The 25,696-nt window shown below is 48.6% G+C and overlaps 10 protein-coding genes across 10 annotated transcripts, besides 12 other annotated features; all 10 read left to right on the top strand.

The window, feature by feature from the left end:
• Positions 1-283: 283 nt before the first annotated feature.
• Tb11.01.4940 (uncharacterized protein) lies at positions 284-4,129 on the top strand (the record flags this gene model as incomplete). The annotated part of the gene is made up of 1 exon (XM_824300.1): positions 284-4,129. One exon carries the CDS (start codon positions 284-286, stop codon positions 4,127-4,129), a length of 3,846 nt encoding a protein of 1,281 aa, XP_829393.1.
• Positions 4,130-6,037: 1,908 nt separating this feature from the next.
• On the top strand, positions 6,038-7,303 carry Tb11.01.4930 (hypothetical protein, conserved; the record flags this gene model as incomplete). The annotated part of the gene is made up of 1 exon (XM_824299.1): positions 6,038-7,303. The coding sequence occupies one exon, from the start codon at positions 6,038-6,040 to the stop codon at positions 7,301-7,303; it is 1,266 nt and encodes a 421-aa protein (XP_829392.1).
• Positions 6,971-7,026: a microsatellite.
• A 674-nt stretch (positions 7,304-7,977) lies between the features above and the next one.
• On the top strand, positions 7,978-10,437 carry Tb11.01.4920 (hypothetical protein, conserved; the record flags this gene model as incomplete). Its single annotated transcript, XM_824298.1, has 1 exon — positions 7,978-10,437. The coding sequence occupies one exon, from the start codon at positions 7,978-7,980 to the stop codon at positions 10,435-10,437; it is 2,460 nt and encodes an 819-aa protein (XP_829391.1).
• Positions 10,438-11,423: 986 nt separating this feature from the next.
• Positions 11,424-11,449: a microsatellite.
• A 605-nt stretch (positions 11,450-12,054) lies between these two features.
• Tb11.01.4910 (hypothetical protein, conserved) lies at positions 12,055-12,594 on the top strand (the record flags this gene model as incomplete). The annotated part of the gene is made up of 1 exon (XM_824297.1): positions 12,055-12,594. One exon carries the CDS (start codon positions 12,055-12,057, stop codon positions 12,592-12,594), a length of 540 nt encoding a protein of 179 aa, XP_829390.1.
• Positions 12,595-13,910: 1,316 nt separating this feature from the next.
• Positions 13,911-16,076, top strand: Tb11.01.4900 (hypothetical protein, conserved; the record flags this gene model as incomplete). The annotated part of the gene is made up of 1 exon (XM_824296.1): positions 13,911-16,076. One exon carries the CDS (start codon positions 13,911-13,913, stop codon positions 16,074-16,076), a length of 2,166 nt encoding a protein of 721 aa, XP_829389.1.
• Positions 16,077-16,507: 431 nt separating this feature from the next.
• On the top strand, positions 16,508-17,416 carry Tb11.01.4890 (hypothetical protein, conserved; the record flags this gene model as incomplete). The annotated part of the gene is made up of 1 exon (XM_824295.1): positions 16,508-17,416. The coding sequence occupies one exon, from the start codon at positions 16,508-16,510 to the stop codon at positions 17,414-17,416; it is 909 nt and encodes a 302-aa protein (XP_829388.1).
• Positions 17,417-18,217: 801 nt separating this feature from the next.
• On the top strand, positions 18,218-18,688 carry Tb11.01.4880 (hypothetical protein, conserved; the record flags this gene model as incomplete). Its single annotated transcript, XM_824294.1, has 1 exon — positions 18,218-18,688. One exon carries the CDS (start codon positions 18,218-18,220, stop codon positions 18,686-18,688), a length of 471 nt encoding a protein of 156 aa, XP_829387.1.
• Positions 18,689-18,743: 55 nt separating this feature from the next.
• Positions 18,744-18,769: a microsatellite.
• A 986-nt stretch (positions 18,770-19,755) lies between these two features.
• On the top strand, positions 19,756-20,214 carry Tb11.01.4870 (inner membrane preprotein translocase Tim17, putative; the record flags this gene model as incomplete). The annotated part of the gene is made up of 1 exon (XM_824293.1): positions 19,756-20,214. One exon carries the CDS (start codon positions 19,756-19,758, stop codon positions 20,212-20,214), a length of 459 nt encoding a protein of 152 aa, XP_829386.1.
• Positions 20,215-20,535: 321 nt separating this feature from the next.
• Positions 20,536-20,559: a microsatellite.
• Positions 20,560-20,970: 411 nt separating this feature from the next.
• Positions 20,971-21,645, top strand: Tb11.01.4860 (guide RNA-binding protein; the record flags this gene model as incomplete). The annotated part of the gene is made up of 1 exon (XM_824292.1): positions 20,971-21,645. The coding sequence occupies one exon, from the start codon at positions 20,971-20,973 to the stop codon at positions 21,643-21,645; it is 675 nt and encodes a 224-aa protein (XP_829385.1).
• Positions 21,646-22,481: 836 nt separating this feature from the next.
• Positions 22,482-22,513: a sequence feature (AT_rich).
• Positions 22,514-22,656: 143 nt separating this feature from the next.
• Positions 22,657-22,679: a microsatellite.
• Positions 22,680-23,058: 379 nt separating this feature from the next.
• On the top strand, positions 23,059-23,871 carry Tb11.01.4850 (hypothetical protein, conserved; the record flags this gene model as incomplete). Its single annotated transcript, XM_824291.1, has 1 exon — positions 23,059-23,871. The coding sequence occupies one exon, from the start codon at positions 23,059-23,061 to the stop codon at positions 23,869-23,871; it is 813 nt and encodes a 270-aa protein (XP_829384.1).
• Positions 23,870-23,909: a sequence feature (T-rich).
• A 498-nt stretch (positions 23,910-24,407) lies between these two features.
• Positions 24,408-24,463: a sequence feature (CT-rich).
• A 51-nt stretch (positions 24,464-24,514) lies between these two features.
• Positions 24,515-24,540: a microsatellite.
• Positions 24,541-25,039: 499 nt separating this feature from the next.
• Positions 25,040-25,064: a microsatellite.
• Positions 25,065-25,113: 49 nt separating this feature from the next.
• Positions 25,114-25,136: a microsatellite.
• Positions 25,137-25,189: 53 nt separating this feature from the next.
• Positions 25,190-25,259: a sequence feature (T-rich).
• Between the last annotated feature and the right edge of the window lie 437 nt (positions 25,260-25,696).

Here is a 25,696-nt window from a genome sequence, read left to right as displayed (position 1 = left end):
GTTTTGTTTAATATGCTCTGCCCCGCCGCTGTATCCCCACGAGCTCACTAGTAGAAAGGGAAGCAAACAAAAGCCAAAAGCGGTAGCGGGTGTGCGGGAAGCGGGAGGAATAAAGGTGACAACACACTCCAGTAAGCTGTGTCACCTTAAGTTCTCTTGCGTCTGCTTCCTCCGTTTTCCCTCGGAAACTGCGAACCCGTACTCTTTCTTCGTTTACTAGTATTCTGGTCTAACGCTTCCGACCTCACATCTGTGCTTCAGAGAGACAAGAGAAGTAACCCGAATGCCGAAACGAAGCCGTCGTAGTCGCAGCGAAGCAGTCGGCACTCCCTCCTCCACCGACTGCACGCAGGCTGGGATGGTTGTCACTCTCTCCACCCTTTCCACACAAAAGGAGGAGGAATTTTTGGGAGAACCGGTGAGTCAGCTGGACCTCCTAACCCCCCTGGTACATCACTACATGCAACTTATACCGCCATCGGAGGTCACTTATCTGAACCACAGTGGCAGTGCTGCGAGCCGCCCTCACGCTCCTGGAAACGGTAGCCTGGATGGTAATACCACGGTGAGTAGGAGCACACGCACGGAGGGTAGTGACACCAGCACCATAACCTCACAGCAGGTGGGGGGGAGGGAACCTGCACCACCATACAGATTTGAGATGCTGAAATCGTTTGCCATTCCAAACGAGGTCGTCACTTACCTGGAGCGAGTTCCTCTTCTCCCACCCACTCAAGGGGCCGAGGATGAAACCGGTAACAACGAGCGTGTTCGGGGGGAATCATTCGAGGCCTGGGGAAATGTCAACGGCACTAGCAGCAGCGCTCCAAAGGGCCGACACGCTGGGGAAACTGAGACTCTGTTGGTAGCCGCCCTGCGTCGCGCTATGGATGTCCGCCTTCCTCCGTTTGCAGATGACAGTGAGTTTCTTATGGCGCACGAGATGCGCTACATATGGCGTCGGTGGGTGGAAGGTACCTCGGGCCTCGTGGGCTGTAACGAGCACGTGCTTCGTATGCTGATGACAGCCCGGCTGGACTTCTGCCAGCAGTGCAGACCCTGCCAATCCGTAGTGGCAGAGCTCTACGTCCAACATACGGCCATCCGTCTGCAGAAAATGGCACGGCCTCCACGCATTATTCGGCTTTCGAACAAATTAAGCCTTAGTCAACACGAGACCGCTGCCCTTACGTATCTTGTTATATGTCATAGTGGCTCTGTGTGGCCGCAGAAATGCTCGAAAGATTCCACCACTCCTGGTACACTCGCCTCCAGGACTGGTTTGAATCCCGTACAGCTCATGCACTTTCTCGCCGACTATCGCAACCATGTGAAGCAAGGGGTAATCGCCACGGAATCCAAATTCAAGACGACGTTCATGGAGTCCAGGGTGTACATGCCGCAAGAGGTGATTGCTGCACTTGTCGGAGATAATCTCCCGGAGGATCAGCTTATTAAACTGGAAAAAACGGCTCTTGCTGACGTCCTCACCGAGGAGCGCGCTACTATTCGTGCCAAGTTTGCAGAAAATGGGGTGAAGGAAGGGGGAGAAGGCAACGCCGCGGAAACGCCAGTGTGTACAAACGTCCGCAAGAGCGAAAAGCGGGCGGGAAGCAATAACGGATGGGGCGATGGGGATGTCAATGACGATGATGATTACGATGATGAAGAAATGAATCTACATACTCTAAGTTGCTGTAGCGGCAGCCGTTCACCACGGTTGGAGGCACCTGGTACGCAATCAGCGGTGGCACCAAGTGGCAGTGAAGCGCCCGCAAGGGATTTGAGCGCCGTGGAGTGTCGTGGTGGATCACACCCGCAGGCAAACTTTCATTCTCCCACAACGAACAACACGGGGGGCCTAACATCACCCTTGCTTGCGGCAACTGCGCGAGAAAAGAGCGCGCCAGGAGGTCATACTGACCGTATGGACATTGAGGAAGAAGGTGCTAAACCGTATGCAAGCGACATCGAGTACATGGAAGAGTCCTTCAAACTTATAGCGTATACAGTGCGCCTTCATGGTGCAGAGAGCGACATGAAGGATGAAGAAGATGCCATATTTGTACCGAAGAACAAGGTAGAGGCGACGATGCGGGAGCTACACGGGAAGGTCCGAGTTAAGACGGCGGTTCACCTCGCGCGTACAGAGGCTACGCTCAGGTGTGGCACGTTTCTTCCACGGGCTGAGGCCTTATCCCAGCGGCTGCAGTTGTCGGACCTCGAAAAGCGTATACTGTTGCTGATGGTGGGAAATGTTGTCTCGCACGACGTACTAATCGCTATCAACGGTCGTTACGTGATGCGGGATGGTCAGCGTGTGATGACGGTGGGTTACATACTGTTTGTATTGTGTAGCACTCTTCGGGAGCGTGTCAGCGCGCGCAAGGCGTTCTACCTTTCCGGGCCACTAGTATCCAACGGTGTGTTGTCCCTGTCCATTGAAGGTTCAGGACGAAGCTGCTTCAACACAGACCTTATGGATTACATAGTTGATATTGACCGCAAAATTGTCGACTACCTGATGGGTACGGAGAGTGAAACGGCGGAAATGGTACCTGGTTCGCGGCTTTACCAACCAAATGTTTCCATGAGCAGCGTCGTCCTCCCAAAATCAACGACTGATCTGGTTCTATCGACTATACGGCACTATGGCATGTTTGAGGAATGCAAGCGGAACTGTGGATTTGGTGAGGGACTCGGTACAGGGGGAAGTGGTCTGGTGTTCCTATTCTACGGACCAAGCGGAACGGGCAAAACAATGCTTGCAAATGCCGTGGCACACGAGCTCAAAAAGCGGATACTCCTAGTTAACATGCTACAGTTCAAGTCGGAAGCAAAGGGAAGCGACGTGCTACGCTTTATATTCCGTGAAGCAAAATTAAACGATGCGCTGATCTTCTTTGATGAGTGTGAAACCATATTTGAAGCTCGTGAGGCCAACCCGTTCGTTACATCCCTTCTCGCAGAGTTTGAAAAGTACGACGGGATTGTTGTGCTCGCAACAAACAAGGCGCAGGTGATCGACGAGGCAATGAATCGCCGCATTTCGCTGATGGTGGAGTTCCGGCTCCCCGATCAGCAGATGCGGGAGGGAATATGGCGGGCGCATATCCCCAGCGCCCTTTCTCTGCATGAGGACGTGTCCGTTCGTGCCCTGTCACTAAACTATGAAATCTCTGGTGGGCTCATCCGTAACGCAGTGTTAACGGCTCTCAGTAAGGCAGTGGCTCGGGAACGATCGCCGAGTCCTATGTTATGTATGCAAGACCTTGAGGAGGGGGCGCGACTGCAGTTACGAGGCTTCTTCCTTGCTTCTGAAAAACCCGGCAAGACCGTAACGGCGTCGTATCATACTCCAAAGCGCTCCCTCTCCGACCTTGTACTGGAACCTGAGACCCAACAACAGTTGGAGGGTGTAGCACGGTTGGCAAAGGGGAGGACCACACTTTTTGCACAATGGGGTTTTAAAGAGGAAGACTGTGCAGATAATGGATCGTTGTACCTCTTCCATGGTCCAAGTGGCAGCGGCAAGAGTCTTGCGGCGGAGGGCATTGCGTATGAGTGCGCCACGACCATTCGTCTATGCAACTTGGCGGAGCACATGCTGTTAGACAAATTGGAGGTGGGTACTGTTTTCAGCGAGGCACTTACGTTGGGTGCAATTATCGTCTTTGATCAGGCGCAGGTGCTGTTCAATCATTCCCAGCAAGGAGCCCATGTAGCGAAGATCATCCACTACCATTCCAAACAATTCCCTCGACCTATACTGTTCTTAGCCACGGTCGATGGGTCTGGATCGTCGTTCCTTGACTTGCGCTCCACACCGTTGATCTTTCAGCAAGAAATTAGGTTTAGTTTGCCCACACAACACCTTCGACGGATACTGTGGGGTCGTGCACTACCGGAGAACGTACCTGTTGATGAGAAGGGTATCGATCTTGACGAGCTTAGTAAATTATCTGTGTCCCCAAAACTTATACGTGCAGCGGCATTTAGCGCGTGTTGCAAAGTTGCAACGCTACCAGCAGCGAATAGACTCTTGACGATGGAGCTACTTCGTGAAGAAGTAGAAAACATGAAACTAAAGGAAATGCAACATCACTCGCACAACTCAATGTTCGCCTAATTGTGCAGGCGTGGGTTGTGTAAGGAGCGTTTAGTGGTGGCATGTTTCTGTTCCACCCGGAAACCATCACAAAAGGCATAATTACCGACTGGCTTTCATATAACTAGCAACGGAGCCATAACTTTTGTGATTATAAATCGTCCCCCTTGTATTGAAACTGGGTGGGTACGGGTAACAATTGTGGTCAACGGAACTACATGAATCGAATTGGCGGCGGACCGGATGATAACTAAAAGAAACAGTGGAGTTGTTTAAAAACTTTTGAGTCATGCTCCCTCTCCATCACCATCGTTTCCCACCTCCCCTTCCCCCTGCTTTTTTTTTTGTGTGTAAGGGGAGAGGGAGGGAATGAAGAAGGCTTAATTGCTCCAGGGTGGAAGCGAGATCATGAAACTAATTAATTGCGGCGGAAAGAGGAAAGGAAACAAATAGTGAGGACGGGAGAAGAAGGGGGTGTACCAGACGAAGGAGACGGGCGAAAAGTTTGATTTCATCTGAACGCTTCCCCGCAGTCAAGTAGCGGCAACATCTGCCGTGCAGCCCGCACAATTTCGCTTAATGGCGCCCTAAGTTTGTTAAACGCCTTCAGATGACTTTAGCGTTGATTTTCACATCACCTTTTCGTTGACGTCACTGATTTCGTCTATGAATTGGGTGCGCAGTGCTATATTCCTCTTAATTTGGTTCCTCTTAACGTCTTGGTGTATTTTTCCTACGCGTTATCAGAAGAGGGCGAAGGAAATAAAATAAGGTGAGAAAAAAAAAGGAGGATATTAGGAGGTGGAAAGGAGAGCTTTTAACTAAAGTAAGGGGCCAAAACAACCCCAGAGTAATAAACTAATAAAGGAACGGTATTACGTGAATGCTAGAGTGGCTCCATGTGGTGAACACATCTGGTGTGGGCAAAGAACGAGGGGGAACACAAAATGAAAAGCCGCGCAGGACAGTGATTTGGGTGAAAAAGAGCGGGTATTTTTTGTTTCTTTGTTTATTTTACTCCACCAGTGTGGTGAAGGGGGGAAATTAGTGTTTGAGATTTGGAAGGGAAGGGAGGACGAATGGTCGGGCAACATTTGTTTGGGCAACCGTGGTGGCAACTCGCTACACACAAGGAGGTTCTCAGACATGAATCGACTGACTTCCTTTTTCCGCGTCGCTTACATCAATGAAATGTGCGTGGAGTGTTGTGATTACAACTGTTGAGCCACCTGCGCAGAGTTCTTTCGGTGGGGCTTTGGTGCGGAAAAATCGCCACAGCAGGCTTCCTGCACCGGGATTGAGGGGTGGCTTTGTTACAGCTGTAGCACCGCATACAATTCGCCTTCCAAATCCTACATTAGTACACATGGGTTGTCGTAAGCGTGCATATATACATATCGTGTGGGTTGTATTCCGATCAAGGAGAGAAAAGAGGGTGTAAACACATTCTTTTTTGCATGTGTGGACTCAGGGTCATGAGACTCAAACGTGATCTCTTTCTTTAAAAAAGGGACGGTTGTTCCCCTTACTCACTTTCGATTTACTCTAGCTGGAGGACAGGTCGCACCACCGCGGCTATGTGCTCCCTTGTCATTCATTCATTAGCACCGTTCTGATTGATTTATATTTGTCCCCCAAGCGAACATATTTGGGTAATCCGCTGTTGGCACATTATTTCCCTCTTCTCTCCTGGTTTACTACCGTAATAAAACATTGCCGATGATTGGATTGCCGTCAACGGTGTGTCCTCCAACAGCTAAACGGAATCAGTGTTAACGCGGCTGCTTCCCCCGTCAACACTTCGGCGGTAATGCTGATGGTGATGTATTCATTTTTGTTGAAAATTCACTCATCTCTCTTTGTTGGCTGGCCTTTGTGAACGACGGTACGAAAAGGGGGAGAGGGGCTCCAACAGCGTTTCATCAGCTTATGGCGGCACACGATGAGGGCAGCACCGCTGAGAGCTTTATTAAAAACTTTTTCTCAGTATTAGATGGGCACGAAGCCTCGCCGGCGTATGATGGTGAAAAACAGCAGTGTGAGGACACGGGGGGTCCGCTTCTACATGCTAAGCAGCGGAAAACACTTGAAGGCATTCTCCCGGTTTGGGTCCGTCTATTAAGTTCATCATCACTCTCCAACCCACAGTGGGTGGCAGACACTAACAGGTTGCGCCCTCGTGTCAGTGGCCACACGCGCGCAGATCCCTTTCTTACGGGTGCCATGGCGGATGGTTGGTTCAATTTATCCCACCTTGCGCCAGTGGTGACACCATGGGCTCATCCACGCCCACCAGAAGCTGCTGCGCGGTGCCGGGTGCTCCGCCACCTCCAGCGGCGTTACGAGTCAGCAGGGCGGCAAACTTTCGTGGAAGAGTTGCTAAAGATTCTGCGGGAGCGCGTCGGTGGCATGAGGAAAACGATACGCCGAGAAGATCTCACTTATGCAATGGAGCAAATCGTAGCTGTTACAGCGGGCGACGTGAGAGTCAAAGAAGAGGGAGACGACAAGTGGCAGGATGATCGAAAGCCCACGGAAATACCTGTGGAGTTGTTGGCGGATGTACTCTTCAGTGAGTGGTGTTCGGTCGCAGAAGGTGATGCATCTTTCACATCCACTAGCGTGCCGCTGCACGTGGTAGAGGCTGATCTCAACACCTATAAGAAAGCTGATGGCATCGGTTGTGACGACCGCGGCAAAAGTCTAGGTGTGAGTGAGGTGAATTACAATTCAAATAATTTCTCTGCCACAGTAGGCATGTTATCTGCTTTGGCATGTGCGTCCCCAATGACAAGTAAAGCGGGCCCGCAGGCTGACGCAAAGCAGCCCTTGCCGCCAGACCGATCCAAGAAGAGAGCCAGAGATTACGATGACGATGATGATGACGAATGGGAAGATGATAGCGAGGATGGAGATGAATGGGAGAACACTTCCACCACAGCTGTGGGTGGGTGTGCCTTTAAGACATTCATTGCGAATAGCACCAGTACATTTGATGTACCTCTCGCGTCTGCTGTGCTGAGTCTTTACGACGTTTCCAGCAACACGGATGGTGGTCACTGTGGAGAAGTAGCGCCGCATGTCACACAAGCACGATGTGAAACGTACTATCGCCGTGGGCAGTTTCAGTGGTTTGTTTTAGGTGAGTCGAAACGACATCGGTCCATACTGGAGTCCAAAGTTAAGAATCGTTAGTTCAGTGGTCGGAAGGGGAAAAGGACAAAACAAGTTTCTTATGGCACCCTTTTTTTTTGTGGGGGTGACTACAAAAAGAGGCATCGGTTGTGTTGATGTTACTTCTTATATGTGTGTATGCGCATAGGTGCACGCACGTTGCTACCGCTTGCTCCCATAACCACTGTTGTCTTTTGTCCGTCGGGTTGACTTGCCCCGTTCACCTTTTGATAGAGTCATTGGTGGCATTTATGTTTTCCAGAAGGCTGCATCAAGTCGAGGACAGCTCCTCTCAAAGTAGAGAATTTCGTCAGGGGCTGCTCCAAGCACAGTCAGGGGATGCTAAAGGATTGGAAAACAACAAAAGGGGGGAAGAGGCAAATGGACATCCACGCGGTTGTCGATCTTGAGTGAAGTTGTCCCGAAAGTTCATTTCGTGGCCCTTGTGATAGCATTGTTGTATAGTTGATTTAGCAAACTAAGCAATATATATATAAGTACTTTCTTTCTTATTGTTGTTGTTATAAAAGGGAAAAGAATATAGGGAAGGAGTAAAAGAGGTAAAGCTGGCAGCAGAGGGAGAGGGGGCAGTAGGAAGGAGAGAACCCCCGTGAAACCGATCTCGGTAGAGAAAAGAAAAGAGTTCACAAGCGCCGAACTCCCACAGCATCCCCATCCTGCATGGTTACTGAAAGATGCCTCTAATTTTCTTGCAGACGCAGGATGGTGCGCGCATCGCGGTACCAGAGGAAGCCGCGCAGCTCTCGGGAATGGTGCGGCGTGTGTTGGACAGTTGGGAAGAAATGTACGGCTTCGCGTCACCGGGGACAGCAATAGACGGCGACACGTACGTATGCAGCGACTCTGACTCCGAGCGGACCCCCGACCGAATTGGTGACGAAGATTACGACGGCCATCGAAGCGGCATGAGGAGTCTTAATGTGGGTTCAATCAACGACGTGTGCGAACAGTCTTTAGGGTCCAAATCAGCACTGAGAGGTAGAAAAGTTAACGGGTTTGAGCGGGCGTGCTACGGTAGGGAACAGGGTAGTCCATCGAGAAACTCTGACGATACAGATGGCACAGCGAGTGTTCTTGACGACGATGAAGCCGATAACGACTCTCCTTCACCGTCACCTGTTACGTTTTCTCTTCCAACGGTGTGCACGCACGGAGGAAAAGCCGAATCAGAAGCAAAGGGAACGACACCTCGCGGACATGAGGTAGGGCTGGAAGGCGATCGTCAGGAGAAATTTCACGCCAGTGGAGACAAGACGGTGCCTGGCAACAGTGGTGGTTTCACGCCATTAGAACATCATGTGCCACTTAGGGGAGATAAGGGGGGAACCAGTGGAGATGATAGCGCCACGCCCAGCACCTTGGATGATGATGAAAGTAGGGGGAGTGGGGAGGAAGAGGAAATACAGGCAGGAATGGGGGGTGAAGAAGGCGGCTGCAAGGATGAGCTGTCACAAAAACGATCGTCAACCAAATCACGCGAAGTGTCACCGAGCACCAATACCGCCGCGCACGCCATCACGCTTGGTTCAGATGATGATGAGTTACAGACTAGCGACCGTGGTGCTGAAGATAATAAGGACCCCCCCTCCCTATCGGCGGAGGTCACACCCGAAACACTTGAACGTGATGGCAAAACCTCCAATGTGGAATCAAGTCCCTCAGAGGTGTGCGGCTCCAGGATGTCAAAGGACGAGGAGCTGGTAACGGCTAATAAATGTAGCCCCGTTGCCGCTGCTGTCGTGTCGCCAAGAACAGACGAGGCAGAAGAGGGGCTTACGCAGGAGGTTTTCGTAGCGTCAGGAACGGGATCGGTCATGCCTTTCTTCACACCAAACAGTCAGACAAACGAGGGGCTTGTGTCCCCCGGGAGTTACCATCAACGCACCCCATGCATGATCGGGGACGAAGACGACTCCACAATCCCCAGCGGTGACTGTGCATCTCCCACAATTGAGGAGACATTGCAGTTAGAGACCACTTCGCGGCCACTGTGCCAGCATTCAAGCAAAGGTAAGGACGTGTCATCTCCCATAGAGGGTTCTAGTCGTTTCTCAGGTGAAAGGTCACTAAGTCCTCGTGGACTTATGAGTAGCATGAGGGCGGATAGTGTTTCCCAGACCCGGAAGCAGCAACCCAATAGTAGTGCTTTAGGCGATGACGGCGATGATGAAGGTGCCAATGGAGAAGTCGAGGGCCGCCCGATGCGGCAATGCATGCACATCACTGACAAGGAAATCGTCATCAAATTGCAGAACTGGTTTTGTGATTCAAATGAGATAGCCGGTGAGTGGGAAGCAGCGGGAAAGACGGAATCGAGGCGAAGCGGGGCGAGTAGCAACCTCGAGATTAGTCAGACAATACCATTTCACTCCTCACACAAATCTTCACTGGGGAAGTCAGCCAGCAGCAGTACCCTACGCCCAAGCAATACTTGCATTCCAGCGGACTTGTCTGCACCTTTAGACGGTGCTCCGTCGCTTGAAGTATCGACTACCTCGGAGACGCGCAAAATACATTCCGCACGTGGTCCCCGCGCAGATGAGCGTGCGTCGCGGCCCTACCGAACTCCATCAACCGATGCCGTGCGATACTGTGCCGTGTACCTCCGGCACTTCGCCACGATCCATCAACAACACCCCTACGAGAACAGTCGCCAGGAGCAGCTCCTTCCCACACTCGCGCCTGAACCTCTCACTGCACCTCTAGTGGCACTCTTGACTCCCTGGGAGCGGAATTTCATCTACCGCGACATACTTGGTCAGACGGAGGAGCAGGTGTCACGTGCGATGGAAATAGTTGAGCATTCACCAAATATGAGTTATACGTACCCCACTCCGTTCCTCAAGGTTTCTGGAATTTCCAGAGTGCTTCTAGTAGAGCCCCCCGCTGCGGAGCGCGTTGCTCTGTTGCTGCGCGTCATGCGCGCGGCAGAAGTGCTCCAAGTCCCATCACTGCGGAGCCTCTGTGCAGCGTGGTGTGCTGACTTCATTGTGAGAGCGAGCTATGGGGCCCGAGACCATTTTGAGGCGGCGGCGTTAGTTCGCAGATGCTTCCAAGTGCAAAATGACTGGTCACGCAAGGAAATGGACTGCTTAAAGCTGGAAAATGAGTGGCCTGTAAATGAAGAAGAATAGAGAGGTGAGTAAAATGAAATTAGTTGAAGAGAAGGAACAAAATTGAGGTGGGGGGAAGGGTGTGGCAGACAGATGGTGAAAGAGGCAGTCGCTCGTTGATTAGGGAGGTTTTGAACTGCGGTAGGAAGGCATGTGTTTCATTCTTCCTCGGCACTGCAAATAGAGTGGATGGAAAAGGGCTAAGGGAGACTTTTGAAAGTTAAAAAAAGGAGATTACGTTGGGCGAAACAAGTGGTTTGGGGTGAAAAGGGCGTCATGGTCGTGTGTTCAGTGTAATTAAGAGTGAATGAGTGTCAAAGAGGTTGATGGAGGAAAGTTTGTAAAACATCGGTATCGGTGTTTCTCTGTTTATTATGTGACTCACTTCTAGGTTGCTACCTTACCGACTCTTGTCAGAGCTCAGATGGGGAAAAGGGAGCGCGTGGCTCCACCTTTTCCCTGACGAAGAGAAGGCGGCTACCTCTTATTTGCTTGGGTGAAGAGCCAGGCAGGCGCAACACCCCTATCATATTTCATATAAGAAACACGCAAAGAAAAAGCGGTGACCAATGCAATTTGGCTCCGTCACATTATGTTGGTGTTATCCTCTTCCTCCCCTCCTCCCCCCCCCCTGCCGTTGTCGTTGCCACCACAATCTGGCTGGTCACGTTGATTCACTTGGTTAAGCGTGCTCGGACCCCATGTTGTGGTATTCTCTTTTCCATTGGCTAATATAATACGTTTGTGCTGCAACTAGACCTTTCCTGTTTTCATGTTGTTTTTTTCGCGCTTCGTTTGGGCCACTATCTTCGCTTTCTTGCTCTCGTAGGCATAACTAAAGTGACGAAGGGCAGGGGACGCCGGATGGGGGTCGATTTTCTTGTGATAAGTGGGGACAGAACGGCCAAAGGTGGGTTGTTGAGCCACGGTTCGAGGAGGAAGGGGACGTAATTGAATGAAACCGAAGCTGGATGGGCAGTGTCGTACACGCAAGTACACCCACAAGCATATATATATATATATATATATATATGTTCGTTTGTATATTTTACCTACGCTGGGATAAGTGTGTGCACAGGCAAAGGGATGGAGAGAAGTAAGGACAGATGGGTGGGTGGAAAATCAAGGGGCTGTTACTCAGAGGAAGATACTGTCTTCAGATGCAAGTGTACACAAACTAAAACCTTAATCACCGTGCCTTGCGTCTTATTTTAATTACTTTTTATTCCTCACATGTTTCTGAAGCCTCTGCCAGACTTCTTCCTTATGGACACCGAGAAAAAACAAACCCCGCGGCGTCTGAAAGCCATTCTATGGATGCGTCGCAGAGGGGCACATGATTGGGATATATTTACACTGGTTTGTGTGTGTGTTTAATGACACTCGTTCGCCGGTGCGCAATTTCAGCTACATTAGCGACGGGAACAAAAACTACCCGGGTAGCAGTTATCGATCGCTTTATCCCTTGTTGTCGGTATCAATTGTGAAGAGATTTCTTGGGAGTTGATAATGGGGCTACAACTGAGGTAATAAATATGTGTGCCACCTCTTTTCTTTTATGGATGCCACCGTCAAGCACGACTTTGTAGAAGCAAGGAAAAGGAAAGAAACGGTAAAGTCGCGGGGGTGGCTTTTCCAATGGCTGCTTGCGATGTGACACTTGTGTCGCCCAATGGTGAGACCGTTTCGATTCCGGCCGCTTCTGCATGGAATCATATCGGACTTCTGCAAAGGCTCGCTGAGTTAGATGAAAGTGGATGCACAGAGATGCCAGAGATCGAACTTGGTTTCTCTACAGAAGTGTTGCGCGCCGTTGCCGATTACCTTGAAAAGAGCAGCAGATTCGTTATTGACGCACGTAGGCCCCTCACAGGGTCCCTTAGAGACTTTGTTCCGGAGTGGAATCTGGATTTTGTCCGCGGTGCTGAACGGCGTGAGATACTTATGCCGCTCTTTGAGTGTGCGTGCTTCTTGTGCGTTGTGGAACTGCGGGAGCTTCTCGGTGCCTATGTAGCAGAGCGTGTGAATGAAATTGCAAAGGAGGCACCTTCCATTATGGAGGGAGCTGCAAGGTTGCGCACATATCTTCAGCTGGAGAACGAGTGGACAGAAGAAGAAACTGAACACCTTGAACAGGAGATGCGGTATGCGAAACAAGTTGACCCGTTCGCATACTAACATGGCTGCTTCCCCGTCCCCTTTCCCGTCGGCTTGTATAACTAATTGGTCCACAAACAGAGCTATATTTCCCTGAGCATACGAACGGCTACCGACGGAGTTTGTTAGGGGCGTGCCGACTGACACATATTCCGGCGCAAATCACTCTGCCTTTTAGCTGTGACTTCAACCAACCCTCGTTAATGGCCGTCGGTAACAGTTTATCCTCGTGCCCCGAGTGCAGCTCCCTTTGTGCCTTTTTATTGTCTTTTGGTCTCGATCCCTTAGTAGTTTCTTTGTTCGAAGCTATCAAAATATCGCTGGCGCTGTCATCACAGCAGTCCTGGCGATTGGTGGGTGCAACATCTACTGATCAAGGTTGGTTGATTGTGCTTCTTCATTATCTTCATGTTTCGTGGAGCAATACTACACATATAAGCACCGGGTGTGCCACTGGTACTATGGGATAAGTGACGAGGGATTGGGTGAAGCACGGCAAGCAGTCATTTTACTACGAGGCCGGTCCTGCTGCATCGTGTCGGGGGCATTTGTAAGGCTAATTCCAGCACAACTGGCATTTGGAACCTCGCTTGGGAACATTTCATGGAGCCTTATGCCAACGACTCGGGGGATGTTGCACAAATTGGGGGGGAAGGGCGGTGCCACAGCCACATTCCCACTCTAAACGGTAGTTGCTTATCGTTTTCAGTGAGACCCATTTTCCTCTCTGACTTCGGGAGAGAAAAAGGGGGAAACCGATCTCAAAGAGCAGGAGGAATGCTCTCGCTATGCCAAGCAGCGGAGAGGGGCGTTTGGCCTTATCACCGCCCGTCTTGGTCAAGGAGGACTCAGGGATACCCCACTATAAAAGAGATGGAATTGATTGCCCCAAAACACGCAAAAGGTGGGTAACCACCGTGAAGGTGCACGCTGGTCTCAGCGCGATGCAAAAGAGTTAAAGTCAGTTAATGAACGGTTGTCTTGCTTTCACACGCAATTGATGTTTTGTATTTCTGGGCAGTTTAACGAATTCTCTCTTTTCAATAGGCTTCACCCACATCAATCTCATCATACTGCTTAACTTTTCTTTGCTTTCTGTTTCTCATATTTTATGAAGTGGGCTCAGCAATTGTGAGGTGTTTTTGCCTATGTGACTGTTATGCTATCTATTATTCCCGTTATGAGTGCGGGTATTCTCCGCCCTCAACATCATCGCTAAACTGTTTCTTTTTTTGCGTGTCCCCTCTTCACTTGGTCCTTTTGTTTGTTGTTTTTTTTTATTGATGCGATGTTGGTCCTGTATCTGAGGGCGGCAGGCAAAGACAAGTCAACGGTTCATGCGAATTGTCCGCATTCAGTTCCTTCTCCCCAGCGAAGCTGACGCGCTGATCGAACTGCAAGTGACCGTTGCCTCACTTGTTTTGGCCGTCATTGTGTTCGTGTGCATGCGGTACATTAGGTGCCTATGGACTTCCCACACACCAAAGGCAAGTGCGGCGCCATCAGTTGAGGAAGGGAACGCTGACGATAACGGTAATGGCATAGGCCTGTTGATGTTGTTCCCGCGACTCCCACCGCTCCATGAGGTGACCACCACATTGGAACGGCGCTTGCCGGCGATACTTCAGCCGAAACTAGGAGGGGAAGGGGGAACTATCGGGCCGGTGTTTTTTCGGGAGCACATCGTCATGCGCGAAATGTTTCAAAATCAGTCTTACCGGGCTTCCTCACCGCGCTCAACCCAGTCGTCGCACCGTGGTGAACAAAGTCCTTTATCACGGAGGGAGCCGTCGCGAACCGTCTCCGTACCTTCCGCAGTGTCCGAATCCTTTGCGAGGCTACCGATGTCGAGAAACGCGTCACCCACCGTTCAGGAAGATGGCCGCAACTCGTCACGAAAGAGGGTCGGACAGAGGAATGCAGACACTGCAGAAGCTACCACAGTAGTTGATGCACCAGCAGTTAGGCGCGATGACAATCGAAGAATTTTTGGCAGTTTGGGTCGTGTGCCCGTGAAGTGTAGCGACGTTGCTCCAACGCAAGACACGGTCCGTAACGGAAGCGACTGGAAGTGGTTGGCGCAGCAGAAGGCAGCCCAGTTGATGAATGCTCCGTCCACACTGTCTGTCGTCCATGGAGTGTGCGACGTACGATACATAAAGGTTTACGACAGTGGGGATGAGGGACAAAGCGGGGGCGACGGAAACCACCGCGGTGGGATTCTACTTCGTGTCCGTTCCCGCGCAATCACTGCTTCGGTGTTGCTGCAGTTGGTAGTGAAATGCGGTCTTATACAGTATACAACAACATCCCCCCCTGTTTTCAGCAGCAACATCAATAATAATGGCAGCGACTCTAGCAATTATAATGAGCCTAGCACTGCAATGAGGAGTAAAGATGATAGCCATGAATGTACTGACCACGTAGGTGAGGAGGACACCGACCCGCGCAAGCACGAGCACACAAGTGCATGCGTTTTCTTGTTTGATTCGCACACGCTGACTGGAAGGCTACTCCGGGGTCTGTTCGGCTTTACTGCCGTTGTGTTGCATGCACTTCACACCGTCATTGCATTACTCATTAAGTATGTTGCCCGAGGTAGTGGTGAGGACATCAATAGTGACAGCGCCGGTGGGCAAGTGAGGTTATTCATTTCACCTTTCTGCTCTAAAATCCTGCTTCAAAGCGCTGCAGACTGTATGAACGAATGGATTGAGCTTCGTGCCGCGGGGAGTCCTGAAGTTTGTGTGAGCGATATTGCCATTGCTCTGCTTTTAGGAGCTATGCGGCGGCAGAGAGTTAAGCATCGTAGGAGGCTTACCCTGCGTCAGAAGGCCGTCCTGACAGGAAATAGGGGCGCACTACCTGAGGCACTAAGTCGGACACTTCTGCGTTGTTGCAGGTTTCTGGAACGTTGTTGTGCCATAAGTTGCTACCTCGCGGGTAGTCCGCGGTTAGCTGACGAGCGTATCAGGCACCCCCTGCATCCAAGACCACATGAAAGAGTGGCGGAAACAATGTTTACAGCGGTTGTTGAGGTGGAAGCAATGTCTCTCTCAGAGTACGGCGACACTAACCCGCCCAACCCCAAGGATTGGGTGGAGCGTGTCCTTAAGTGCACAGAGTGCCGCTTGCTCACGGCAGGCACCTGCAGGCAACCGCTGCGCACTTCAATGGACATCGTGACATACTCGGGTATGAGGGATAGAGCCACTTCATGTCATTTTTGCTGCGAACAAATGGAAGCGCTTTACTGTATTGAACCGCTGTACCATTTTCCAGCGTGCTTGCCAGTGGTGGAGTCATCCCCTCCCGTGCAGTGTCATGCCATTACGGAATGTGGCGACGCCTTGTACCAGACTGTGTGGCTCCCCGTGAAGGAGTGTCCCGGAGACGAGTTTCTAGAAGATCTTGCCGAAGAGCTGTTGGTCATGACCAAAAATATCCTCAAAATGTGTACAGACGATGTTCTGGAAGTATTGCGTTTAACGCACGGCAGATGAGTAGTGTGGAATACGTCTTTTTAGTCATCGATCGTCTATTGTTTCGTTCGCGTTGTGAAATGAATACCCTACCTAATTTTTTTTTGCTCTTTTTGTTACCTTGTGGTTTGACAGGGCATTTTAGTATAGCAAGATGGTTTCAGTTGTTGCTCTGATTAATATCCTCCATTGTTCCATCATCATCGCACGGTTGGGAACCACCTGAGCGAGTTGTATAATTCGAAAAAAAAAAACTGTTGTTGCCATGTGACGACACCCGGTGCGTGCCGGCGTCGGGCCGCGACCGTCTGTACATTGGAAAAGGAGAATGAAAAAGCATTTTTCTGCTTTTAACACACCGCATTTCGAGTGGGTACGTACGATGTCGCTCGCCAACCTCATCGCCGCTTGTTTCTTCCTTGCATTGTTTTCCCCTTTCCTCAGGTTTAGTGATGCCACCTCTGAATAGCCGCGCCACTCGTGAGCTCGTAAAACGACGCAGGACCATACCCGGGCCACGGTCGCTTCATCGCGGTATTCACTACCACGAAGCCACGGAGGCTACTGAGACATTCCGCAAGAACCCCAAAACTCCTAAGCAGGATCATCGCGACCTGCTTGTACATCACCAAAAGATCAACGAGCAACTGCAAGATGTGTATGCTCGTACGGCAGCTTTGCATGCCCCTGACGCCACGATGGAGGAGCGCATTGAAGAGTCGTGGCGGCAGTTTGAACGCATTGGGGGCAAGCGGCCAGCATCGGTAGGGGGATGCGGCAGTAGGAGTGTTGTCAACAGCGGTAGTGGAGGAGGGGCTCCGGCATCTCCACACACACGTACATATGACCACCTACGAAATAACAAAACTGGAGTAGGCTTTGCTGAGCGTCTTCGCCTCTTGGCAGGGGAAAAGAAGGATCTGCGCCAACGAGCGAGTTGGGAGCGGGAGACACATGGTGAAGCAGTTGATTATACTCAGGGCAGTGCCTTGCATGCTGCTAAAGATCGGCGTATTGCCCTCTTCCAGCGGCGGCAACTCAAGAGAGCTCATCTGCTTCGCCGTATGGGTGACCCGACGCCACTTAAACAATCGGGTCGCTATGATCTAAACAGCGGTACACTGCGTGTGTTTAACAAGACCATACGAAGGGTACAGCGAGAGGTGAAACATGACGAGCGCATACGGGAGGTGAAAGTGCGGAAGGGCAGCGACAAGAGCGGGAGCATTTGGGCCCCACGTGGTGGTGACGAGAACCCGAATAGGCCTTCACAGGGAATTATACGATACACACGGGAGTTTGATTTGGGCCCCCGCCGCACTGGTTTAGGGAAGAGGAGGAAGGGCAGGGGGAAGAGATGATGATGCTGCCGTTGTGTGGACAGGGAAAGGGACTCATTTTTGTTTTAGGATTATTATTTGGCAAGAGAGGTGAAGACACGTAATGATAGTGAGCTTATATTTTGGTCCTGCGTCATCGCCCAGTCACGTCAATGTTGTGACCCACGACTACCGGCGCGGACGGAAAAGGTGGACAGGAAGCGAAGGATGCCTATTGGTGACAACACCAACGACATCCATACACTTGTGATTGTGTTTCTGCGACCACAACGCTGAATATTAAAAATGTGGGGGATGCTGAGTGTCAAGGCCTCTCAAGATGCACAACAGAAATAACTGAAGATGGTGAAGAGGCGGGTGGGCAACAACCTCCGAGGGAGTGCGAACGAAATGAAAAGGGGGCGGTGGAGATGGTTCTTCCCTAACTTCGGATGTGACCGCCAAACAATTAACATACATATATGCATGTATGCGCTTAACAATGTTTTGTAATGCACTGTTTCTAATAAGCCGGTTTCTTGATTCTTCTCTTGATGCCGTGTTGCAAACAGCACTTACAGTTTCCTCTATTACCCGATTTCCCTGACTTTTATTTTGTTCTGTGAATATTGAAACTTTTAGAGGTGGCCGTCTGGTCGTCGACATTTCTGCCGTACCGAGAACAAGAAAGAGGGATTTTCAAAAAAAGAAAAAAGGGAAGAAAGGTACTAACTTTAAAATAGGGTAGTTGCATAGAACGAAAATTTTTAAAAAAAAAGGAGAAAGATCGTGGAAATCAAGAGAAATAAAACTTAAAAGAAAAAAGGAGAGGGAGAAGTGCGAATGGCAAAGGTGAGCATAGACCCTGTTTATCTAACATTCCGAAATGATGATGCAAGCATGGCTCCATCGTGCCTTATTGACGGAGATCCAACCACCTTTATTCTAACAACCGGTGGTTTTCCTCAAGATATTATATTTTCCGTCGGCTCTGTGGCCTCGGCAAACATATCCGGTGTTGCACTTACGCTGCACGATGCCAAAGATGTGTTGGTGGAACGTTGCACTTCCGCTCTTCCCACTAACTTTGATGTTATCTCGAAGTTGTCGTTGCCGCGCACGGGAGGCAATGAAAAGCAGAGGGAGCGAATAACTGTTGACCCAACAGGTGACGGGAAAGCCGTACGATATCTGCGTTTGCGCATCCTGTCAGGTTACAACCAGTTTGTGGGAATATTTGAAGTAGAAGTAGAGGGAGAAGAGTCGCAGCAGCGTATAGCCGTCCTAGAGTCCAATCCTGAAGTGGTGATGTAACATTATGAAACGTGCACACTTGTCGGGAACAAAATGGTCGTCGGGGAATGATGCAATATATATATATATATATATATATATTCATTTACTTATTTTTTGCTCTTTATCGGGCTCGCTGCCGTTGCCGATGCTTTTTGTTTTCTTTTTTTGTTTTTTTCCTTTCATGTTGTTACGAGAGCAGCAGATAGAAGGAGGGAGTTAGACACAGGTGGCTCTCAATTAACTGAAGGCAGGACAGAAAGTTGGGGGGAGGGGGTTGCGAACCCATTCGTAACAGGCACGCTACACCAGTGGTTTGTGATCAATATCATTTTTTTTTTCTTTTGGGTGAGGCCCCACTTCAATTTGTTGCCCGCCATATATTTATGTGCTTGCTCTATGCAGGTACTATAAACCATAATACGTTTTTTTTTCCTGTTTGGATTTGTTGTGAAGAGGGAATGCGGTTGAAAAAAGGAGCAAGAGGAAATTGCTTGGAGGCGATGGGTGGTGTTTATTGTGTACGCCGGGAGGACGTGCGCTGCGGGCGAAGGGTGGACTGAAACGGCAACAGAGTTGCGGCGGGTTTCTACTTATAAGAATGGTGCTGATTCTTGATTATGTGTAGACATGGTAATATTCTGACGAGTGTTGTGAAGGTCAGTGGGTGCATACGCATGCGTTAATGTTATCACCTAATGTCTTCCTACACAATACCTCCCACACATTTCTTTCTTTCCATTTCTTCCTGACACTCCCGCGTTTTCAACATCGTGGTGTTCGTACATCATCGGTGGCGCACCTTCGACTCCACTGGTCTGCTGACCGACCGTGTACGTTTAAACCTTTTTTTTTACGCGAATACAATCAGGTGAAGGTGAAAGGAAGACGAATACAAACAAGCAGGGTGGGCTTTAGTCACAACACTGCAATAGGGAGGAACATCGGAGACAACACATAATCAATCAGAACTGACCGGGAGGTCAATATCATTCACAGCAGAAATAAAGGCAAGTAGAGAAAAGCTGGCCATAGGTATCTTACAGGTATATTTGTCAAACGAGACCATTACATAAAGACTCATCACGATGACAACACTTCTCGACCCCCAACCTCAAATTGATCCCTCACAGAAGGCAATGATGGTGTTGAAGGACAGCACCATTACCCCAGCTGCTATGAACGTTGTTGGTGGTTACGTAATGGGTTTTGGATTTTCCCTCTTTGGTGCAATGATTTCAGCCGAATCCACAACGCAGCGGATGGGCACCGCCGACTTCTTCCGTTACAGTTTGAAAACGGCCCACAGACTCGGCTTCAGTTTTGCCTACTTTGGTTTCCTTTTCGGTGGCATTGAGGTTGCGCTTGAGAAGCGACGGGGCCGTAAGGATGTGTGGAATGCTACACTTTCTGGTGGTCTTTTGGGTGGAGTGTACGGCTGTCGTTATTATAAAGCTCCCGGGCTTGTGGGTGGTACGTTAGGTGGTGCAGCCGTTTCTTTGATGCTTGAACGTGTTATGGATGCATTGGGGTTGGCTCAACGCTAAAAAGAAAAAAAAAGGAAGGCAACAAGAGAGGACGCCGCAAGAGTGAGAACAAAGCGTTCCACTGGCGTTAGTGTCACTTAAATTGTACGAGCGTTTGTGTTGGGAAGGCAGGGAGGGAGGAAAGTGAATGGGAAAGAGAGGGTGTGCGGGATTGAAAAAAAAAAGGCGCAACGAGCGGAAGGTGAGTGAAGAGAACTTAAATAACTACCAAAAAGGGGGAGGGGGTTAATCTCGCTGCGAACTTCCTCTTGTGTCACGGATCGTACTCCTTGTGTTTTTATGTGTGCAAGTTACTCCGTCAACCTTTTGTCGGACTTAACGGTTGTTGTTGTTGTTGCTGTTGTTTTTCCCCGTCTTCTGAAGGTATTTAAACCCTTTTGAGCGTGATTGCACTCTCAACTTACACCGCTAGTGGCTGAGTTTGGTCCTTGTTTTGATTGATTGACCTCGTCGTGGAACCCTTTATCTAACTTTATCACTTGCATACCACAATTACATGTTCACCCTTCCCCCCCCCCCCAAAAAAAAAAGGATAAGTAAGTTGTAAGGGTACCACACATACAGAAAAGGGAGAAGGAGAAAGGGAAGACAAGTGACAAACAAACTAATACCATCAGGTGCGATTAACTGACGGGGAAACACTCTAACCTTGGAGCGCTTGAAGCTTGGCTGTGTCCTTCCTTGTTCACCCAAACCCTTCGTGTGAGTTGTTTTCTTTTTTTTTTCTTTTGTAATCGTATTCGGACGCAAAGTGAGATGCTCCGACGTATCATCAGCCAGCAAACGACGCTCATTCGGAAACCACTGGGTGCTGCACTCTTTGCCACATCAGCCCTACGCCTAGAAGCCGCTTCTTCCAGTGATGCTGATGGGAAGGAAGTTGGAAGTAGCGGCGAAGGCAACAGAGCAACTGGAGGAAAGTGGCGCCGACCTTCACTCGCACAACAACGGGCTCGCCGCGCCCAACTCCCGCCTGCTTTTGATGTTGTCCATTGGAATGATGAAGATATCAGCAGAGGCCATCTATTGCGAGTACTTCACCGTGATACATTTGTTGTCCTTGATTACCATCGCCAGGCACGTATGTTGACAGAAGAAGGTAATAAGGCAGAGCGTGTTGTTTCTGTGATGTTGCCAGCGGTTTACACCGCACGTTTTCTGGCTGTGCTGGAGGGGCGTTCAGAAAAGGTGGAAGTTCACTCACGTTATACTAACGCCACCTTCACACCGAATCCTGCAGCACCATACACATTTACGCTCAAGTGCACATCAACGAGGCCCGCCCAACAAAAGCAACAAGTAGCGGGTGAAGAAGGCGATGAGACATTTGAGTGGACTGTAGAGTTTGATGTGGCAGAATCTCTTATGTTGCAGCGATTCCTCACACAAGCTCTGCATTACAACACCGGCTTCGCTCGCACATCTGTGTAGGATAATCTTGTTGGAACGTGATGAAAAAAAGGGAGGATAAAGAGAGGAGGATGTCGGGCGTGTCGGGATAACGGGTGTGAATGTCAGCGTCATGTGCATTTATGACAAGTAGGATAAGAGGAGTGGGCACGAAAGAAGTTTATTGGTGGAACAGGGGAAGGGAATGTTGTCAAAAAAAAAAAGAGAGAGAAAGTGGGGGGAGGGACGTTGAGACGTGTGCTGAACTATCCAACCGTGACGGCAAATTTTGAGGAGTGGAAAAGATAAGGTGGGGGGAGAGTAGGGTTTAGAAAAATGGGAGTTATTTGGTTCTCGCTCCGCTTCACACCGGTCATTTATTCAAGGAACCAACCGAAGGTGCACGCACACACGCGCTTAGAAGACATATGCGTGTTTATCTATTTGTGTACTTTCGCGAAGCAGGCTGTTTGCTTCTTTCCCCCAGGCCCCCTGTTTCTTTTTCCCCTGTTGATTGGTTCGTGCTGTATTTTTGTTTTGTTTTGTTTTCTCGTTGTTGTTTTCAATTCACCTCACCGTAAGAGCACCTGTAGGAGGAATAAATAATGGTAAGGCACGTTCGGATGTTGCCCCGGGTCTATACGGTGAAATATTCTCCCACTCATCCTGTTTTGTTTTGTTTTTTTCCTCGTCTCTGATTGTTGTGCACGTGTGACGAGAAAAGGACGCAACTAAAAGAGGAAAAATGAGAAATTGGATGCTTCTTCTTCTTCCGCTCTTTCGTTTTCTTTTCTTGCTGTTGTTGTTGTTATCGCACCTATCTTGAACAAAGAAGCTAACCTTAGTTCTGTAGGCTTTCATATTCCAGTAAGCAGGTGATATATATATATATTTTATATTTTTATTTTTACCTCGTCGCTGGTCGTTTTTGCTTCAAATCGAAAAGAGTAGCTCGTGTTCATTTGTTGCTATTAAGGAGAAAAGCAACATTGGGGGGGGAAAGAAAAGAAGTAGGGAAGAAAAGGGAAATCAATATATTTATACAGTAGCAGAATATACATATATATATACATATAATCGGAATTAATCCATATCGAGTGCAAGTACCCATTGTTTAAGTGGGTTTGCACTTCATCCATACACACTAAAAAGAAAGGAAAGCAAAGCAAAAACTGTTAGTGGTGGCTCAGTCTCAATTTTTTTTTGTTTACTCATTTGAATAAAAGAAAAATTGAGATTGAGGAAAGAGAGTTTCCAAGTTTCATACAAAGCACCATCTACACCATTTTCTCCCCATACGAGTGCGCCCGTACATTTCTTCGGGCGCTTGCCGTGTCCTTAGCGCTCATCACACCGTATTTCAAGGAATACCGTTGTGAAAGTCGGAAACTCAGGGCTGGTACGCGGCGTGCCGTCTCGAAGGATAAAAGGAAAAAGGAGACGAGAGGAAGGAAAATGAACCCCGGAAATGATTTGGATGTGTGTGTGCACAGCAACGGGTATGCTAAATCCACTGCTGAATCACATGACGCCGGATCCCACGGGAGCGACTGTGTGTTTCATGGAGAAGATGACGCGCATGGACTTGTAACTGGTGACGCCTCGCCCATACTTTCCAGCGTCCGCACTGTGGATCATCAAGGCTGTTCGGGTTATTCATATGATGGTGAATATATTAATGGCCAGAGCGAAAGGAATGATGGAGGACGTAGTGGAAGCAGAGCAAACCCTCGAATGCGGTCATCTGTCACAAGTCTGCCATCCGGCGGGAAGTCCAGCACACGGCCGAGCAATCAAAACATTGACATTGTGACGCAGTTGCGCTTTGAGGCCATATTGTCCAACTTGCGGGCTTCCGGCACACGTCGCAGCCTCTCAGTGGGATCAACGAGGCAAAGCTCTGCGGGAAGGAAACTTATGCTCGACTATTTGATGGAGCGGGAGTTTAGACGCAGGGATGTGAGGGATCGTGCCAGCGTACAAGCAGCGCAAGGAGAAGAAGTTTTGGTCACTGAGGAATTAAAGAAAGAAAAAGCTGCACTTAACCGATATGTAAAGTTGGAAAATGAAAAGGTTAACAAAGTTGTGCAGCATCGAACAGTGACGGAGAGCCGCTTGGCAATGGCACGGCGTCGAAGAATGCAAATGGAGCGAGACCGGCAGTACAAGTTGGATGGCCTTCGCGAGCAGTGGGAAAAGCGTCTGGAGCTTAGCGGCTCGAGGACAGTATCAACAGCACGGGGAGTAAGACCATCCTTCAAAATTTAAAAATGAAAAAAAAAAAGAAAAGAAAAGAGAGAAGAAAATCGATAATGATGTACATAATACTTCATAAAAAAAAAAGCGGAGATGTCCCACACACCACCACAACCACCACCCACGTGTTACATATGTTCAAATATATCATATTTAGTTAACTTGTGCGATATATACATGTATACATGTATATATAGTCGTATGATTTTAATTGGTTTTGTCCCTCCTTTGTGCCAATTCATGTGAGCTATGTGAGGTTGTGATCGTATTACTGTGTGCTTTTTTGAGTATTTAACCGCGCTTATGGTTGTCTACCAGAACCTTTCAAGTGATGTGTAATAGCAACGACTAGAACACGAACGAGGAATGTGGAATGATGGAGATCATGAGTAGGCTCACAATGCGGAGCAATTAAAAAAAAAACAAAACGAAAGAAAGAAGAGGGGGTTGTTGGGAACAATGCAAAAAAACATAAAATAAGGTAAACAAAGGGAGAGAAAAAGAAAAAGCAAAGATAAGATGGAGTGGCATGTGTGAGGCGCAACAACAAAGTGAAATAGAGAGAGAGAGAGTAAGTGAGAGGAGGAGAGGAGGAAAGTGATAGCGGTAAAAAGTAACAGCAGAAGTTATTTTTGTTTCTATAAATAAATATTCATATGTGTGTATGTATGTATGTATGTAAGCATACGTGCATTTCTCGACTCGATGCATATTATTATTATTATTGTTTAGTTATTTTTCTATTCATTTTTTCTCTCGGTTCTCGTTGATTTAGTGGCATTTGGCGCTGCATAACACTGGTGGCTTAGCGCAGAAAAAAAAAAGAGGGAATGTTTTGAATATTTGCGCGATGCATCAGTTGTACTCATCTCTCCGATTATCTTTTGTTTGTTTGTTTTCCCCGCTGTTTTCACTCGCTTCACATCTGGTGGTGCTGTAGAGCCCTCCCAACCACCTCCGACATATCATAGGTATAATTATTTAAACAAATAAAACGAAGTGTTTAAAGAAAAAAATGAAAATGAAGAAAGAAAAAAAAACAGGGAATGGATTTAAGCGATGCACAATAAATGCAAAAACACCAACATGGAAGGAAAGAGGGATGGGGAGAGAGAAATGAATAAGAAAAAAAGGGGGAAAAGACTGAAATGAATCCGAGTGCAGAAAATAAAGGTGTGTCTTTTCTTTTTCTTTTTTTTTTTTTTGAAAACCCTCATGAAGCGCTTGTGTGTTCATATGTAATTATTTATGCGTGTGAGTGAGTGAGTGAGTGAGTGGATAGGAGAGTGTGTGGACACCTTTCGTTTGTGTTGCTGCTTAAAGGGGAGGGAAAAAGAAAAAAGAGAAAAGAGAACAATGGAGGGAGAAGATAAGAAAAAAAAACGAAGAAATAAAAGAAATCAAATTGATGATGATGATGACGAGAACATTCCCGCAGATCTCCCCACTCTCATGAATGAGAAACAATAAAGTACATATCAAACAAAACAAAAAATGAGTCAATAAATAAATAATCGAATGCAAATAAGCGGGAGATTTACTCCAAAGAAAAGTGGAAGGAGGTGAGCAGACGAAAAACTACATTGAAGGAAAACGCGGAATATTTGGATATACAAAAAATATCTAAAATGCGTGTTGAGGTGGCAATATATTTCTCGAGCAGAAGATTTGCCGCATGGCTTTCGTTTTGTTTTGTTTTCGTTGCTTCTTGTAGTATTAATTTCGTCCGATTGTTCAACTTTGTTTCGGGGAGTGTTGACCGAGGGTGGTTGACGGATATTTCAGAAATGAATAAACTGATTTAGGGAAAATATGAGGGCAAAGGAAAATATTTATT

Source organism: Trypanosoma brucei, assembly GCF_000002445.2.
Source record: "Trypanosoma brucei brucei TREU927 chromosome 11 chr11_scaffold01 genomic scaffold, whole genome shotgun sequence".
Classification (NCBI taxonomy): domain Eukaryota; phylum Euglenozoa; class Kinetoplastea; order Trypanosomatida; family Trypanosomatidae; genus Trypanosoma; species Trypanosoma brucei.
This window is presented reverse-complemented; position numbering and strand designations above follow the sequence as displayed.